General features: G+C 42.8%; 1 protein-coding gene across 6 annotated transcripts in view; it reads left to right on the plus strand.

Annotated features, from left to right (window-relative positions):
- The first annotated feature begins 3,874 nt into the window (after nucleotides 1-3,874).
- The window catches only part of ACTN1 (actinin alpha 1), a 46,673-nt gene continuing 36,227 nt past the window's right edge, over nucleotides 3,875-14,320 (plus strand). For 3 of the 6 annotated variants that reach the window (XM_029964234.1, XM_029964230.1, XM_029964231.1), the window contains exons 1-2: nucleotides 3,875-3,989; nucleotides 9,263-9,382. In XM_029964234.1, coding sequence (XP_029820094.1) covers nucleotides 3,965-3,989; nucleotides 9,263-9,382 — 145 coding nt within the window. In that variant the 5' untranslated portion in view covers nucleotides 3,875-3,964. The remainder of the gene's footprint in view (nucleotides 3,990-9,262; nucleotides 9,383-14,320) is intronic. The other 3 variants (XM_029964233.1, XM_029964229.1, XM_029964232.1) reach the window with 2 other exon arrangements.

Genomic DNA, 14,320 nt, shown 5'->3' on the forward strand with positions numbered 1-14,320 from the left:
TGCCTGGCTGATCCCAGGGCTGGACCTGCACCAGAAAGTTGGCTGGCTGCTCTTGACAGGCCTTTCCACTTTTGAAAACTTGTTTGCTGGTGACAGGCAGCACATCAGGGCTTAGCAGCCACCCAAGCCAGTTGCCAGCATTATCTGTGACTCAGGGCTTGGGGAGGAGTGGCTGTGCTGCCCAGAAGGTGGATGGGGCGAGTGGGTGGTTTCGGTAGGTTTCCTAGAATAACAAAAAGTATCCTGTGCAGATGCGTGAAACCAAGGCAGTAAAAATGAGTCTAAACAAGACTGCCAGGACTACGAGACCCAGCGGGGACAGCAAAAATTTCGGCTCTCCCTTCTCTTGCCCCCCACCCCCCCCACACTTTTCTGCTGCATTTCTCTGGGCTTCTCCTATCTGTCTGTCAAATCTCTTTCCATTTTACTACTTTTAAGTAAGAAGATATTTTACCCCTATGCAGTATATGCAGCAACTGCAACATAAAACTGTTTTCTGATGATCGTGTTTTGATAGATGTTGCTCTGGGTTGGTCTGTGAAGAATATAGCTTGTGAGTCCCACTGCAGTTATTGAAAGTATTCATAATCCTACTTTCTTGTAAAATGGCCTAATGCATTCACACTGGGCTGCTGATTGTTGCTGTTTGCATATGCTGTTGTGCTACTCATGGTATTATGCTTATTGGAGTTCATGTTGAGCCTGAAGGATGCCTTGAAAAAATGTCTGCACATCTGGGAATTATCTAGTGGGAAGTGTGTGTTCTGTCTATCAACCCTTCATGATCCATGGTCTTGAAAAGCTGAGGTGTTGATTCTGCCACTCATGGCTAATGGCAATGTTTTGCAGAATTGTTTCACTGCAGCATGTCTAAGGTCATGATGAGATGGAGATGGCTCCAATAGAGAACCTGGAGTGCTGGCTCTGTGACTTTGTTTTCCTTCAAGCCCTAGGTGACTTTTGCAGCAATAAAAATACTTTCACTGATCTAGCTATCCTGCCAGGCTTTATAATAATGCAAAATTTAGAAGATTTGCATATCATTTCATCTGTGTTTATTGGAAATGTAGACCTGGTCACCCTCTTCCACTCTCAAACTGGGCAGAGGGATGCCCTGTTGAGCTCTGTTAGGATTATCAGTGATTTAAAGCAGAGCTTTCTGGTCTGCTTTGGGCTGATGGAAAACAAAACTAAAATTATTTCAGAGAAGTCATACAAAAAATAAAAGTGCAGCCTTGTGGCCTGTGAGTTAGATCTCAGGCTTCCTTTTCAAGTCAATACAAGTTTTGTAATGTCACCCAGGACCAGGCACTACCTCTAAGTATCTTGCTTTGTCTGCTTTCCAAATATGAGAAGGAGGTTCATGGACATCCACGATGTTTCTGACATAACATGCTCTCATATTGTGATATATGATGATGATGTAGCATTTGAAAGCATGTCTGCTCTCATTTGCCCTTCTGGAGGAGTGAAGTAACCTGGCAGCAAAAGGGAGCCAAATAAGTTAACCTTTCTTCTTATAATACTGCTCAGGCACTAGAATGAAGAATATAGGGCCAAAAGGATGTACTTCAGGATACAGGACCCTTTTTCAATTAAAATCACTTTTATTTGAAAAAAAAACAACTCACACCTCTTTTATTTCTCAGGGGATTATGAAGAAAAAGCAATAAAAGGTGCTTAATGTCTTACACTTCTTTTTTCCAGTCTTCCAAATCTGGGAGGAAACCAGGCCATCTTGAAAAAAGAGATCCCAGACTTTCACAATACATGCATGTGTCTAAAGGGCCATTGCCATGAAAGTATTTACAGCTGCACTGTTATCCTGCTCTATCCCACAGTCCCAGTGGAGAGCAAGGATAGAGCACAGCAGTGGGAAGCTCGACAGCTGTTGAGCAATGCTTTTTACAAGTAAAGATTCTGCCACACTATTTGTAGTCTGGCAAACTCAAATGAAAGCAGGTTAGTAGTGAAAACGCAGCTTTGATACAACTGAGAACAAGCCCTTTGCCATTCGGGGTAATGTTTCTTTTGAAATCCTGTGCGTGGTGTAAGCAGTCGTGAAGTATTTCTAAATTTTTGGCATGCTATTCTTCAGTATGAGTCCTTACTTCTGTGGTTCCCCAGTAGCCTAAGACAGAATGGCTGCTGTGGTCCACTCCACCCTCCTGCTTGGCCCATGTATGCCAAATTTTCTCCTGCAGAGGCTTGTTAGACTCTGCTGAACTGTCTCCATGCACTACTGAACAGAAGACTAGTCTTAAGAAAGTAAACAGTTCTTTGCTGGGTCAGTGAGTTGAATTGGCTCTCAGATCACATCTGGGAGAGGGAGGGAGGAGTTTTCTTGTAGTAGCACTGAGCTTGGTTATTTTTGAGAAACCTCACCCTTCTATTTAAAGAGTGATTGAGGGGTTATCAGGTTGTACAAAGGAAAGGGTTTACTTGGTGTCCTATTCAAACACTGTGAAATGCATTCGTTAGCACTTGAACAAACTTGTCCTCTTTAAAAGACCTGGTTTCTACCATTTACTCTTCGAACAGTAGTTTTGTGTCAAACAGCTTCTACGTCTTCAAGTTTGGCTCTATGATTCTCTCACCTGTTTAACTCTATGCCACACAGAGGTGTCTAAGGTGTTTTATATTTGCTTCTTTTGTTTTGACCATCAAATGGCAGCACTTTTCTCTTTCAGACCCTTTCACACAGTGCTCTTTTGAGATGATCCCTACTATCCCATCTCTTGGAAGAGGCGGTCTCTCCCCTGTCAGTGCCCCACATGCCCATTGTTCAGAGCATGGGCTTACAAATTGTAACCACAGAAAATGTGTCATGTCATCTGTTGTGGTGGAATTAATTTCTCTCATATGAGAGGTCCTTTTATCCTGACCACTTGAGATCGGAAGGTGCTTTCAAAAAAGAGTTTTGTTTAGCCTGAGTACTACTGGCTATGTTGTGGTTTGTATCTCTGTCCCACACTTCAAAGTCAAATTATTTTTCCAGTGGTGGTGCACAGTATCACTAATTACAGAGTGGCTGTGATTTTTATTATTGAGATGGCTGCAGTGGTGCATCTGCCAGAGACTCTCAAATAGTGGGAGTTTGGAGCTGTGCTAGACAGTAGTGTTGCTAAGTAATCGTTACTTATATCCTTTCTAGGACCTGCACTTCTTCTGAAATGAGTGATAATAGCATCATTATTCAGAAAGTATTTACTCCTTCACATGATGGGGGAGGGGGAGAAGGTGGGACAGTCACAGGGTAGGGAAGTCTACTCAGCAGCTAGTGAGTGAGAATGGAGGCAGCAGGACAGACACTACTGGGATGTGGTTAATGTGGCTGAGGAGCTCAACATGTTGTCCCTTACTGTCTGTCTGAGGGTTGCGGTGTTTGCTGGGACGGAGTAGACCAGAGGCAATTGGATGTATAAGAATGGTTCTTTTTTTTCTCAAGCACCTGTCTAGCAACAAGAAGATCTGAAATGCTGTTCTCTGTTCTCCTTCATATTATGTTAATATGTGTCATCTAACATCGCTGGAGTCCCTAGCAATCTGAGCATGCTTTAAAATTGGTTTCGAGGTATTCTAAACCAAACAGAAAATGAGAAGCCTCTCCAGAAAATCAGATGTGCTGGAACTGTAATGTGACAGTCTGACTCAGACTCCCTCTTTTATGGGAACACCCTGCAACTTCTTTGAATATCTAGAGGTGCTATCCCTTGTGGTCCACAAGGACATTGTGTGGAAAGGTGATAACCTAACAAGATTTGAACCTTTGTCATGGTACCTAGCAGCACTGCTTTGGTTGTGAACTGTTGTTTTGTTTCTGTGAAGATTGTTAACTGCTTTTTTTTTTTTTGCTTTCTTTCCTATGTTTTAGACATTTACAGCATGGTGTAATTCTCACCTCCGCAAGGCTGGGACACAGATTGAGAATATAGAGGAAGATTTCAGGGATGGTCTTAAACTCATGTTACTTCTGGAAGTCATTTCAGGTGAGAGAGGTTATGTGTGGTGTTCTCAAGTTCTCAAGCATCTTTGTGCTGAAATCCGTCCTCCTCCTCCTTTCTTGCAGAATACGGACTGCAAGGGCTGTAATGCTGCAGATCTTGCTTCCTGATTCAGAACAGATTTCTCCCTAATGAATATCTGTCTCCAGCAGTGACCATTAATGTACTTTTGAAATGTACTCCAAAGCTCATGGCCTGTGCAGGCTGCCCACTGTGTTCCTGCTCCTGCCGCTCAGCTTTTCTCTGCCTGTCAGGAATGCACTGCTTCCTGTGAAGGCTCAAGCAATGGCTTTTACTGCTTGGCAGGGCTGATGAAACAGCTCTGGGAAGTGTGGGAATGCTGCACTGGCAAATCATACCAAAGCCACATGGCAGTGGGAGTACGATAGAAGTTATTTGAAGAGAGGAGTCAAACCAATAAATCTTTTGTGTTCTTCAGTTTCAGCTGTGACTGAAGTCATTCCATTCTAGTTTTAATCTGAACTCAGTGCTCAAACCTTCATGGGAAAATAAAATCCCCCAGAAAAGCAAAATCTCAAAAAACTCAGTCTGAAATAAAAGCAGTGGCATGAACAAATTAGGTTGTATTTGTTTTTACTCCGAGTCACAAATGTCCCACTACTAGATAGATATCTCCCAGGGATTGTTTCATATAAACAGTAATCCCTTTTGCTGTGCTGTTGAAATAAATACCTTAGTAAAGTGTTGTGGGAGGCACTAAGAGAGAGTAAGACTGTATGTGTGAAACTGGGACTGTATGCTCACAGACTGTCTTTTGGTGGCTTTTGAGCCAGTTACAGCAACCCAGTGACTTGCACTCCTGACCTTGGTGCTTGTTCCAAAATGGCCATGATAGAAGCACTCGGACTGCCTTCCCTCTCTCCCTTCTTTTCTTTCCTTCCCCTTCCTCTTTGCCAGTTTCTGCGAACGTGCTATCACTATACTGTCAGTGTTTTTCAGAATTTATGAATATAGAATGAAACCTCAGGGGTTTTGCCCATGCTTGTGGTTTGGAGGAATCAGAGTTCAAAACACTATCAGAGCTTTGCAGCATGCACATTTTTTCTCCAGTGCCTGTAAGAAATGAGGTAGCAAAGTCATATTGGTTTATTTTCTGTATTTAGGTACCTTTACAGAGGCAGGGCTGCAGCCTGGACACCAGGGCAGATGGGCCTTGATGGCTTACTTTCTAATCACTGGACTGGAAGAAAGGGGAGAGAAGTATGTAGAGAAGAGGGCAGATGAGGCTCAGTGCTAAAGCAGGGGGTCTCCTGTCTCACACTGCTTAATTTCCTTGCATTGTCTCCCACTCTTCCTCTCCTATAGTCCCTTTGAGAGCCCACTGGCAGGGCCTGTCAGATCTGCCTCAGTTTGAGAAGAAGCAAGTGGCTTCCAATTGCACAGGTGGTGTGGGCAGAGCATGTACCTATCCCAGTGCAGAGCAGCTCTGTGCCTGCAACTTGCTGCTAGATGAGTGGGCAAATGCACGGAGAGCAGCTGGGGACTGCATCCCACCAGAGACCATGGTCCTTCACACACGTAAGACTGAGCATCCTTTCCCTAGAGACAGCAGAAGGTAGGACAGCCAGGCACCCTCTTAGGCGATGACCAAATTTACAACGTAATCGTCACCGCACATGCCTTCGTTATAATTTTCTTTATAGTAATGCCTATTATAATCGGAGGGTTTGGTAACTGATTAGTACCATTAATAATTGGTGCTCCCGACATAGCATTAAGTTCTCCTAAGTACAGTGGCAAAAGAAGATAAATTTAGCACTTTTTTTCCCCATTTCATTTCTGTCATTGGCAGTTCCATTATCAGTTGTGAGCCCCACTGATCATATAGATCATATAACTGCTGGCTATACTAGCAGCCCTTTTGGTCTGTAGTTAGGGAAGCACCAGCCCATCTGAGGAGCAGCATGTGGGGGTCTCCTGATGTTTGGCAAGGGCTCGTCTGTAAGTTCTTGCCATGGTTCCCACTCATCATCTGCCAAAAGGGTGAGTCCCTGGAAGACTATTAGCCCTCTAGTTCCAGCTTCTGGCCTTGCCTTTCAGCTCTTGGCTCACACCTTCCTCTTCACATATACTGGGGAGCTGCAGAGCTGCTGATGGGAATTTGGCATGAGCAGGGTTACTCTGTGAGACTGATATCCTCTAACCCAGAGGATGATGGCCAGAAGAGCTTTCAGCCATGAGAGTGCTGGTCCAGGTTGGCTGAGAGCCATGCAGAGCTGAGTGCCTCCTCCACCTGGCTGTATGGATGGGATGTGTGGAAGTGAGGGAGGGAGCACTGTCTCCCTCTGCCCCTGCTGTGGGGTGGTTGCTCCCACCCTGCCATGGTAGGAAGGATGGAGCCTGCATGAGGGAAGCTACTGGAGGCCCTATGGTGGAAGAGGGACTTTGTCCCTGGGACTGTGGGAGACCTGTTTCAGGGCAGACCTCATGTGTGTCCTTGGGAGCACATTGCTACCAGGCAGCTAGGGCAAGTAGGAAGCAGTTTTCCCATTTGATGCAGTTTCCCAAATTGGGAAGCAGTGATGATCTGCAAGAGGAGCATGCTTCAGTTTTAGTCAGCCTAGTACCTTCTGGCAGTGAGCTGTGCTGCTGACAGGTCCTCTTTCAGCTGCACCAGAGCCCCTTGGTTCCCCAATCTCTGTGCAATGGCAGAAGTTCCACAGACAGTCCTGGGACTTCCTTATTGCAAGTCCTCTCCCGCTGGAAGTAACAACTGCAGCCTCCCCTAGAAATTGCCCCAAAAGATACAATTCCATTTTTCACCATGTGTTTCCTTCCCCAGAGAAAGCCATTTTAAAAATAATACTACAAGACTGAAAAAGGCTAAACTGACATTTAGTACTTTCAAAATAAAGTTATAAGACTCTTTCCCCCCCCCAACAGAAGGAGGGACTAATTGAATTTTTTCCTAAATGAACTTGTAGTAAACAACTTCTATGCCAACACATCCTTGCATTGTTTAGCGTTTAAAGTACAGCCTTGGGCTAGTACATGAGGATCAGAGAATGGAAGCGAGTAGACCGTTTTCATTGTCTCAGCTGGGAGAAGTACTGAGAAATAAAGCAATGATGCAAATAGCTGAAAGTAGAACATATTTCTAGCAGGCTTCCTTTTAACAGTCTACATCATTAATAATATATGACATGGAACCAGGTGATGCTTTTTTCTGGAAAACTAAATTTGTAATAAAGTCCAAGTCTGAAGGAAATAGCCACTTGGTTTTGGAACTTAAAAAGTACACAAAAAAAGGATTCTAATCTGAGAAAGGGAGGCTGCAATTTTGCAATCACCAGCATTGCTGTCAGGGGGAACATTCCTGCTCTTCCCAGCCTCAGGGAGAGCAGTTCAGCTGCTCTCCCCCTATATTGGCATTGCACATGCGGCCACAAGGTGAATTGGATCAGCTTGCTGTTCCAACTGAAACCTAATCGCTTATCTTTATTTTTGTTTTTGCAAGGCTAGTTTACAGTCACATGGGCTGAAGAAAATGGTTATTTTTTAGCTGGCTCAGCCCATTTGTTGACATTTGGTAGCATAAGTCTGCTTAGGTTTGTTGTAAAACTAAACGTATAAATGTCATTGTGAAACTGTCACAAAAAATGCTTCAACTGTTCTTTAGAATTACTAGCATTGTCCAAAAATAAAGCAAGGTACCATGATGTGTACTTAAGGTTCCATTAAAGTAAAAGAGATTTTTTTTTTTAATCCTAGGATGGAGGTAGGAGCATAAAATACATTTTTTTACTTAAATTGCCAGAAATCCATGTTCCATTTTGAAAATTAATCTCGTTTTATCCTTAAGTGTAAGAGCTAATGACACCAGCCTACAGTAACCACTGAAACATTTCTATAGGATTTTAATTTCCAGCCTTTTTTTCTTGTAGGGCATGGTTATGGAGATAATATTTTTTCTGTTTTAGCTTTTCCTCACACCTGTGTTGGCAAACAAGACAAGTACTTTTCTTTCTCACACTTAAGCATTGAATAAAGGTTTTGAGTTAGCAGGCATTGGCTTAAATATTCAATTCAAGATACAGCAGGAGACTTTTGGAACTGAGTAGGTCAGGTGAGTAATTACTTGCCTAGACTTGCCTATTTGATCTCTTTTTAATTATAACTTTTTTTTTTTTCTAAAGTGCAAAACATACTTGGACTTTCTTTAGATCTTTTTTGTGTTCTGGAGCTTGTGATCTGAAAGTGGACATTCTGTTCATTTTTGGTGTTGTGTGTCACACACAGATGATTCCTGATATCGCATCTAATTATATTTCTAATAGAGGTTCCTTTGAAAAGCCCACCTGTCCGTCCAAGCTTTAATTTGCTTACTCTGAGTGTTGGGTTATTGTTAGTAAAAGTAGACTGTGAGCATAATTACAGGCAGCCTATCAGGAAGGACATGACTGCACTTAATGCAACTCTTTCAAATAAATACAGTCAGGAAAATGCTTTTCCAAGTCTTTCAGCTTTGTTGCAGTCAGGAACTGTTGTTATCCTAAGACTGATTTCTATCAGAGATTAACCTGCTCTTACCTCAGGGCTGGGCTGCTTCCTTCTCTGTGCCTCATTATAAACATTTTAAATGAACGGCTGTGTAAGAGACCTTGTGTAGAGTTAGAAATACATCAAACTTAATGGAAAGGAGTTGAGATGACAGTCCTGACAGTTATAAAGCCACTTGCCAAAGAATTATTTTATTTCCTGAAAGAGGCAGTTTTGGCCATTTGGTGTCGAGACCAGAGAGGTAGGAGGTTTGTTTCTTGGATGGGGGTAAGAAAAGGCAAGCTATAAGATCACCCTCATATTTAACTGTAGGGACTTCCATGGAGAGATTTGCTTTGTAAATTGGATGTTGCAAATGCTGGAGGAGACCTCCTCACTTGTCTTTGTCAGGGAGGGAAATTTGTGCTGTTTCCAAGCATCCTCCTCATCTGTGGTTCGTGAAGGTTAGTTCTACTGCCTAGCTCAGAGGGGTTTCAGCTGACCTTTTCTCTGCTGATACAAACCTGCTCTGAAAAGGTGAGGTTCTGACAGGTTCTCTGTTACTAACTTATATCTGATGCAACAAAAGGTACTTTTCTGTCTTTCTAGGGCTGTCCAGGGCTGTGAGTGTGGTTGTCCTGAAAGGATGCTCTCTACCTGGCTGAGCCATGGGAGCCACCAGCATGGGAAACACTCACCAGGGAAAAACAGGTTCAGAATTGTTTTGTAACGTTTTTTTTTCCCTCTTTTCTTATTAGGTGAACGTTTGGCTAAGCCTGAAAGAGGCAAAATGCGAGTGCACAAAATATCCAATGTGAACAAGGCCTTGGATTTCATTGCCAGCAAAGGAGTCAAACTAGTATCTATTGGAGCGGAAGGTAAGGAAACCAGCTGGTTTGTCTGGGCCCAAGCTATGCTTAGTCATTATCTTTCTTACTGGCTGCATGTCATTTCCCTTTGCACCTCCCTAGCCCTACCGTGTTCTTGTAGAATAAGCCATCGAGTTAAAAATGGGATATGGTAGGCCTTGACTCTGGATTTAAATCCTGCCTTCACACCAGACTGCTAAACCTGATTCCCACTTGGGCTTATGGATCAGGTCCTCCTGCTTTTCTTCTGGTTTTCATGAGTTAAGGAAAACTTTGGGCAGTGGCAGAAACAAAATAATTGAGATATTTCTTTCTCAAATGAAGAAAAGTCTCAACTGAAGCATAGCAGAAGGAAAGTATTTAGCTAGTTGCAGAGCTGCTGGGGAAGATCGCCTGTTGCTGTAGGACACTGCATGGGTCAAAGCCGGGTGCAGTCCCCAGCATAGGACAAAGACCTCAGAGATTCCAATTTTCAGGGCTTCCAGTCTTCTTTTTGTGCACCCCAGAAAGCTGGGTGCTTGAAGCTTGTGTATTGTTGTGTAGAGATCATTGTGGGCAGCACCAAGGGATGCCCCCAAGAAGAACTTTGCGGATCATGCAGAAAGCAGGCCGCAGGCAGTTGTGTAGGATTTCTGTCTTTTTAGCAAAGATGGTGGGTGTTTTGCAGATATGTCACCCAAGACCCAGAAGGGCTTGCAGGTTTTTCTGACGTTTGTTTTGCTTTGTTCTGGATCTGTGTGTAAATGCTGCCTATGGACTCAAGTTGTCACTTGCTGTGGAAACACTCTGCTTCTATGGTATTTCTAGGTTTGTATTTACAGTGACCGTGGAAAATGGGGGAGGTTTGTTATCTCCACCTTGCAGATGGAAATACATGGTTTCTCTAGGGAAATTCATGACACAACCGGGAAATGAGCCCATGATACTGTTCTGGATGAGCACTCCTCCTTTGGGAGGGTCTTGGAGCTACGGGGCTGAGCCCTGCCTGTTCTCAGCTCATGAGGTCAGTGCAGTCTCAGTGTGCTGTCGCCAATTTTGGCCTTTCAGGATGCTCTTGGGGCATGTCCAAGACATGTACCCACTCTATGGTTCACTTGTTCCACGTTAGATCAGGCAGAATACCTCTGTCACTGCAGGTGCTTATGTTTATCTTACCGAGACCTTTACCTCAACATGCTGCTTTAAATTCATGGAGACTTTGTAATAATTTGGAACTAGTGTCCAGGGACATTGCAGACACCTCTTTACTGTGTTGGGTATAGAAGAGCAAAATATAAGAGTGAATGGCTGAATGATATTGATATTTTCCATGCAAACCAGTGGTAGCACCCTGAGGCTATTTTTGGCCCTGAGTATTGGTTATGTAGCGCAAATACCTATCTAAGGTCATTTTTGCCTTTAAAAAAAGACTGATGTCTGATCATTATATTGATGATACTATTGTATCATCCAGTGTCTGATAAAATAGTCCATCTATGTGGGACCATTTTCAAGCTAGAAGTTGGACCTGGAGTGAGAGGTCTTCCACCTTTAGACAGCTCCTGTTGTCATTTGGATCTCAGACAGACATTTGAATCCTTCTGGGAGTCTAAAGCATGTGCAAAGTTTACCTTTCTTTCCTGCTCTCCTGCTCTATTCCCCTTTTTTATTTTCCTGATTCTGCGCTCCCTGGCACTAGTTTGTCTTTTCCTCTTTTTCTGCTGGATTTTATTTTTGCTCTCTACTCCTTAGTCAGCTGTGACTGTACCCTCAGAGCACGTAGAAATTATTTGCAAGTAAAATGATCTCTGACCAAAGATCACTAGGGCCCAGTTATTCAGTATGGTTTCGTAGCAGTTACCCTGTTCAGAAATAGACTCTGAGGTGCCATTTTGAGACAGAAGTATGTTTCATATCAGTCTGAATGGTGATCCTGTCCTCCCCTGCCAAATGTTTCCTGGCTTTCCTTTGTCCTGTTTCCTATGTGGCTACATGGTGAATACACATGGGTTTCTTTATACTACCAAAAGTAGCACGGCACTGAAGTTTAGACTAAGGGTTAACTTTGATTTTTATAGAGAGTGCTTGGGCCTGTGCAGTGATGCCAGCTCAGGACATGTAAGTGTGATCACATCATGGACTCCCCAACACCAGTGCTTACCCTGCACACAGACTGAGCCCAGGCCACTCTGGTTGTCAGCAAGAAATATAACCTGGTGCAGAGGCTTCTGCCCAGCCCATCTAGGTCTTTGGTGTACAGTAAATTGCACATCAGCTATAAAAATAGACTTTTGCTTTAAACAGCACAGCAGTTAATTCTGTCCGCAGAAGGGATTATAAACCTTCCTGGAGCATAAATTTTAAGGACTTACTTCCAGACTTTAGGAAGACATCATGCAGCAGCAAGCTAGAAGATCAAAACCAATGAGTCAGTCATAATTCTGCACCAAGAAAATAAGCTGTAGATGCCTCAATCAGATTGGACTGATGTAGGAAGTTTTCTAGGTGGCTTTTCTCCCAGAGGAGAAAACCACCATCCAGCAGCAGCGTAGTGGTACTGTCTAGGACAGCACACTCCTTACCTCAGGGTGTCTTGCTCCATCTCTGGGTATCTGCTGGGCAGGCAGATCTGTATCTGCAGGCCAGCTGTAGTTCTCTGCACACATTGGCCATCAATGTCCTGGCTTCTATTTATTTATTTATTTATTTATTATTTTTATTTTATTCTAAACACTTTGTTAACCAGAGTGCATAGAATCGAAGTAGTTCTAGCATTCAGCATATAAATGTAAATCTGGATCAAGGAAGACACTAACCTGGTGCAGCTTCCAAATGGTTTTCATCTGCTTTGAAATCTCACTGTCATCTGACACCTCAGAAGCCTTCTTTTGATGTGATAGATTCCATTGTAATGTCAAATGATCCCGGGATTTAACAGATTGAATAGGTCAAGTATGTGACCCTAAAACTGTTTTATTTTTAATCTGTGTAGAAAGTTGCTGCTTTCTTAAAAAGATCTGGTTCCCTTCAACATACAGATAACTTTGAATAAACTGATCCCTATTCTCACCTGTGAAAGTGAAAGGAAAAATAAAACTTAGAGATTTCAACATTTGTAGAAGTCCCATCTGAGCAAAACATCTACTGAAGCACCAGGCAGTGCAAGCAGACACAGTGGACAGTGGGGGAAAATAGGGTCCCTCCATGTCAGTGAGTGAAACACAGCACTGTATTTGTCCCTATGTCCTGTCCACTAACAGTTAGGGACTCCAGAGGTACACCCTTAACAACAATGCCAGCTATCTGTCCTTAATCTGACTGGACCATCATTAGCAACTTGCTTTCTGAAGATAGGGTCATGGATACTTGTTAGGATAAACAAAATGCAGAACAGCCTTGATTTATGTCACCGTTGTTGTTCTATGTCTCCAATTCCCAGATCATAACACTATCCTACCAGTTGTTCATACCCTGCAACAACTTCTCTCCATAGGTAACCAGAGGCTGTGCTCTCATGGGCAGCTCAGAAGTAGCTGGGGGGGATAGCAGTTTCTATATTGTATTCTGCTTCTAACTACCCAGGCCATGGCAGAAAAGTAATCTTAATAATCTTTGCATTTTTCAAAATGAGTTCATGCATTTAAAAAAGGTGGTGGCATTTTAAAAGGCACATCTCTATAGCCAGCCAGGCTTCCTCCTGAGGGCTGGATATTTGTCAGATCCTTAATTGTTTGTCAAACAAGTGGATGAGAGTATTGTAGTTTTTACATACTTAGTTCATGTTATTTGGTACAGTAGTGGGAGGTAGGTGGAAGCATATTCATTGACACAAAAAATTTCCTTCCAGTGGACACAGATGCCTCACCAGCTTTAGCCAGCTTTAGCCAAGTTGAATGTAAATCACATTAATAACATGTGCTTGCTGCTGCTGTTCAGACAACAGCTGCTAGTGGTGGAGGAAGTGCAGACGGTGCTTGCAGAGATCCTGCCTAGGAAGAGCACTTGGAAAGCACAGTCAGGCAGAAGATACTGTCTGATTGCTAGCCTTTTAATATGTGAATTGCTCTCACATTACTGAGCATTCCTTATATCAGCAGGGAACAAACACAGTATCTTTAATTAAACATTACATTGTTCTAGCTTTGTAGTGTTACATTCAACTTTTTAACACTTCCTGTGGAGTTTCTTTTTCTTCATCACCAGGAAGCAGAAAGCCTCATGCAAACCTGTTTTGCAACCACGTTTTTCACTTTTGTTTCTTGGCCATATTCCACTATATTAGAAAGAAACTGGCAGCAGCTGAAGAGTGCTGAAGGGATCCTCAAGGAAAAGGAGGTTAGCATTGGGGAATGCAGGGGTGGAAAACCAAGTAAGTGAGGGCCAAAGAGCATAAGGCCTTTCTGATCAGGCTGCCTGAACTGTAATCAGGTTGCCAGGAGTTTTTTAGCACTAGAAGTGAAAAATGCTTACCTACTTCCAACAAATAATAAAAATTCTGTCAACTCTATTTAAAAGAGAGAAAAAGAAAAAGACTGGGGATTGTGTGGCTTGTTAAATGTGCATCCTGGGATGAATCACTCAGTAATCTCACTGACATCAGTATCTGCTTGGTAGGTGGTGAATTTTCTCTATATCAAGAAAAAGAAAATGATATATAGAGATGAAACAGTAGAAATACTTTGTATTTCTTCCAGAGCAGCTTTGTTTTGGTTCACTGCTAAGGAATAATCAGATGGGAGCAGGGAGTACATCTTCCTTTTTAAATGAGTAATGTAGTGAAGAGGACTGGGGAAGAAGGGGTGCTTCCACCTTAACTCCACCAACTAACTTTATAAAATTGGAATTTGACAATGTAACCAGAGCAGAGTGCTGAGTTCTTATGCCACATTAGCAATTAGAGCTATCTGGTTTTATGTAAGTGTCTTGACCTTTATTTCTAATTAAAATCCATGGAACAGTAATATTAAT

This window comes from Manacus vitellinus, unplaced genomic scaffold (assembly GCF_001715985.3).
Source record: "Manacus vitellinus isolate BGI_N305 unplaced genomic scaffold, ASM171598v3 scaffold_6_pilon, whole genome shotgun sequence".
In the NCBI taxonomy this organism is placed as follows: domain Eukaryota; kingdom Metazoa; phylum Chordata; class Aves; order Passeriformes; family Pipridae; genus Manacus; species Manacus vitellinus.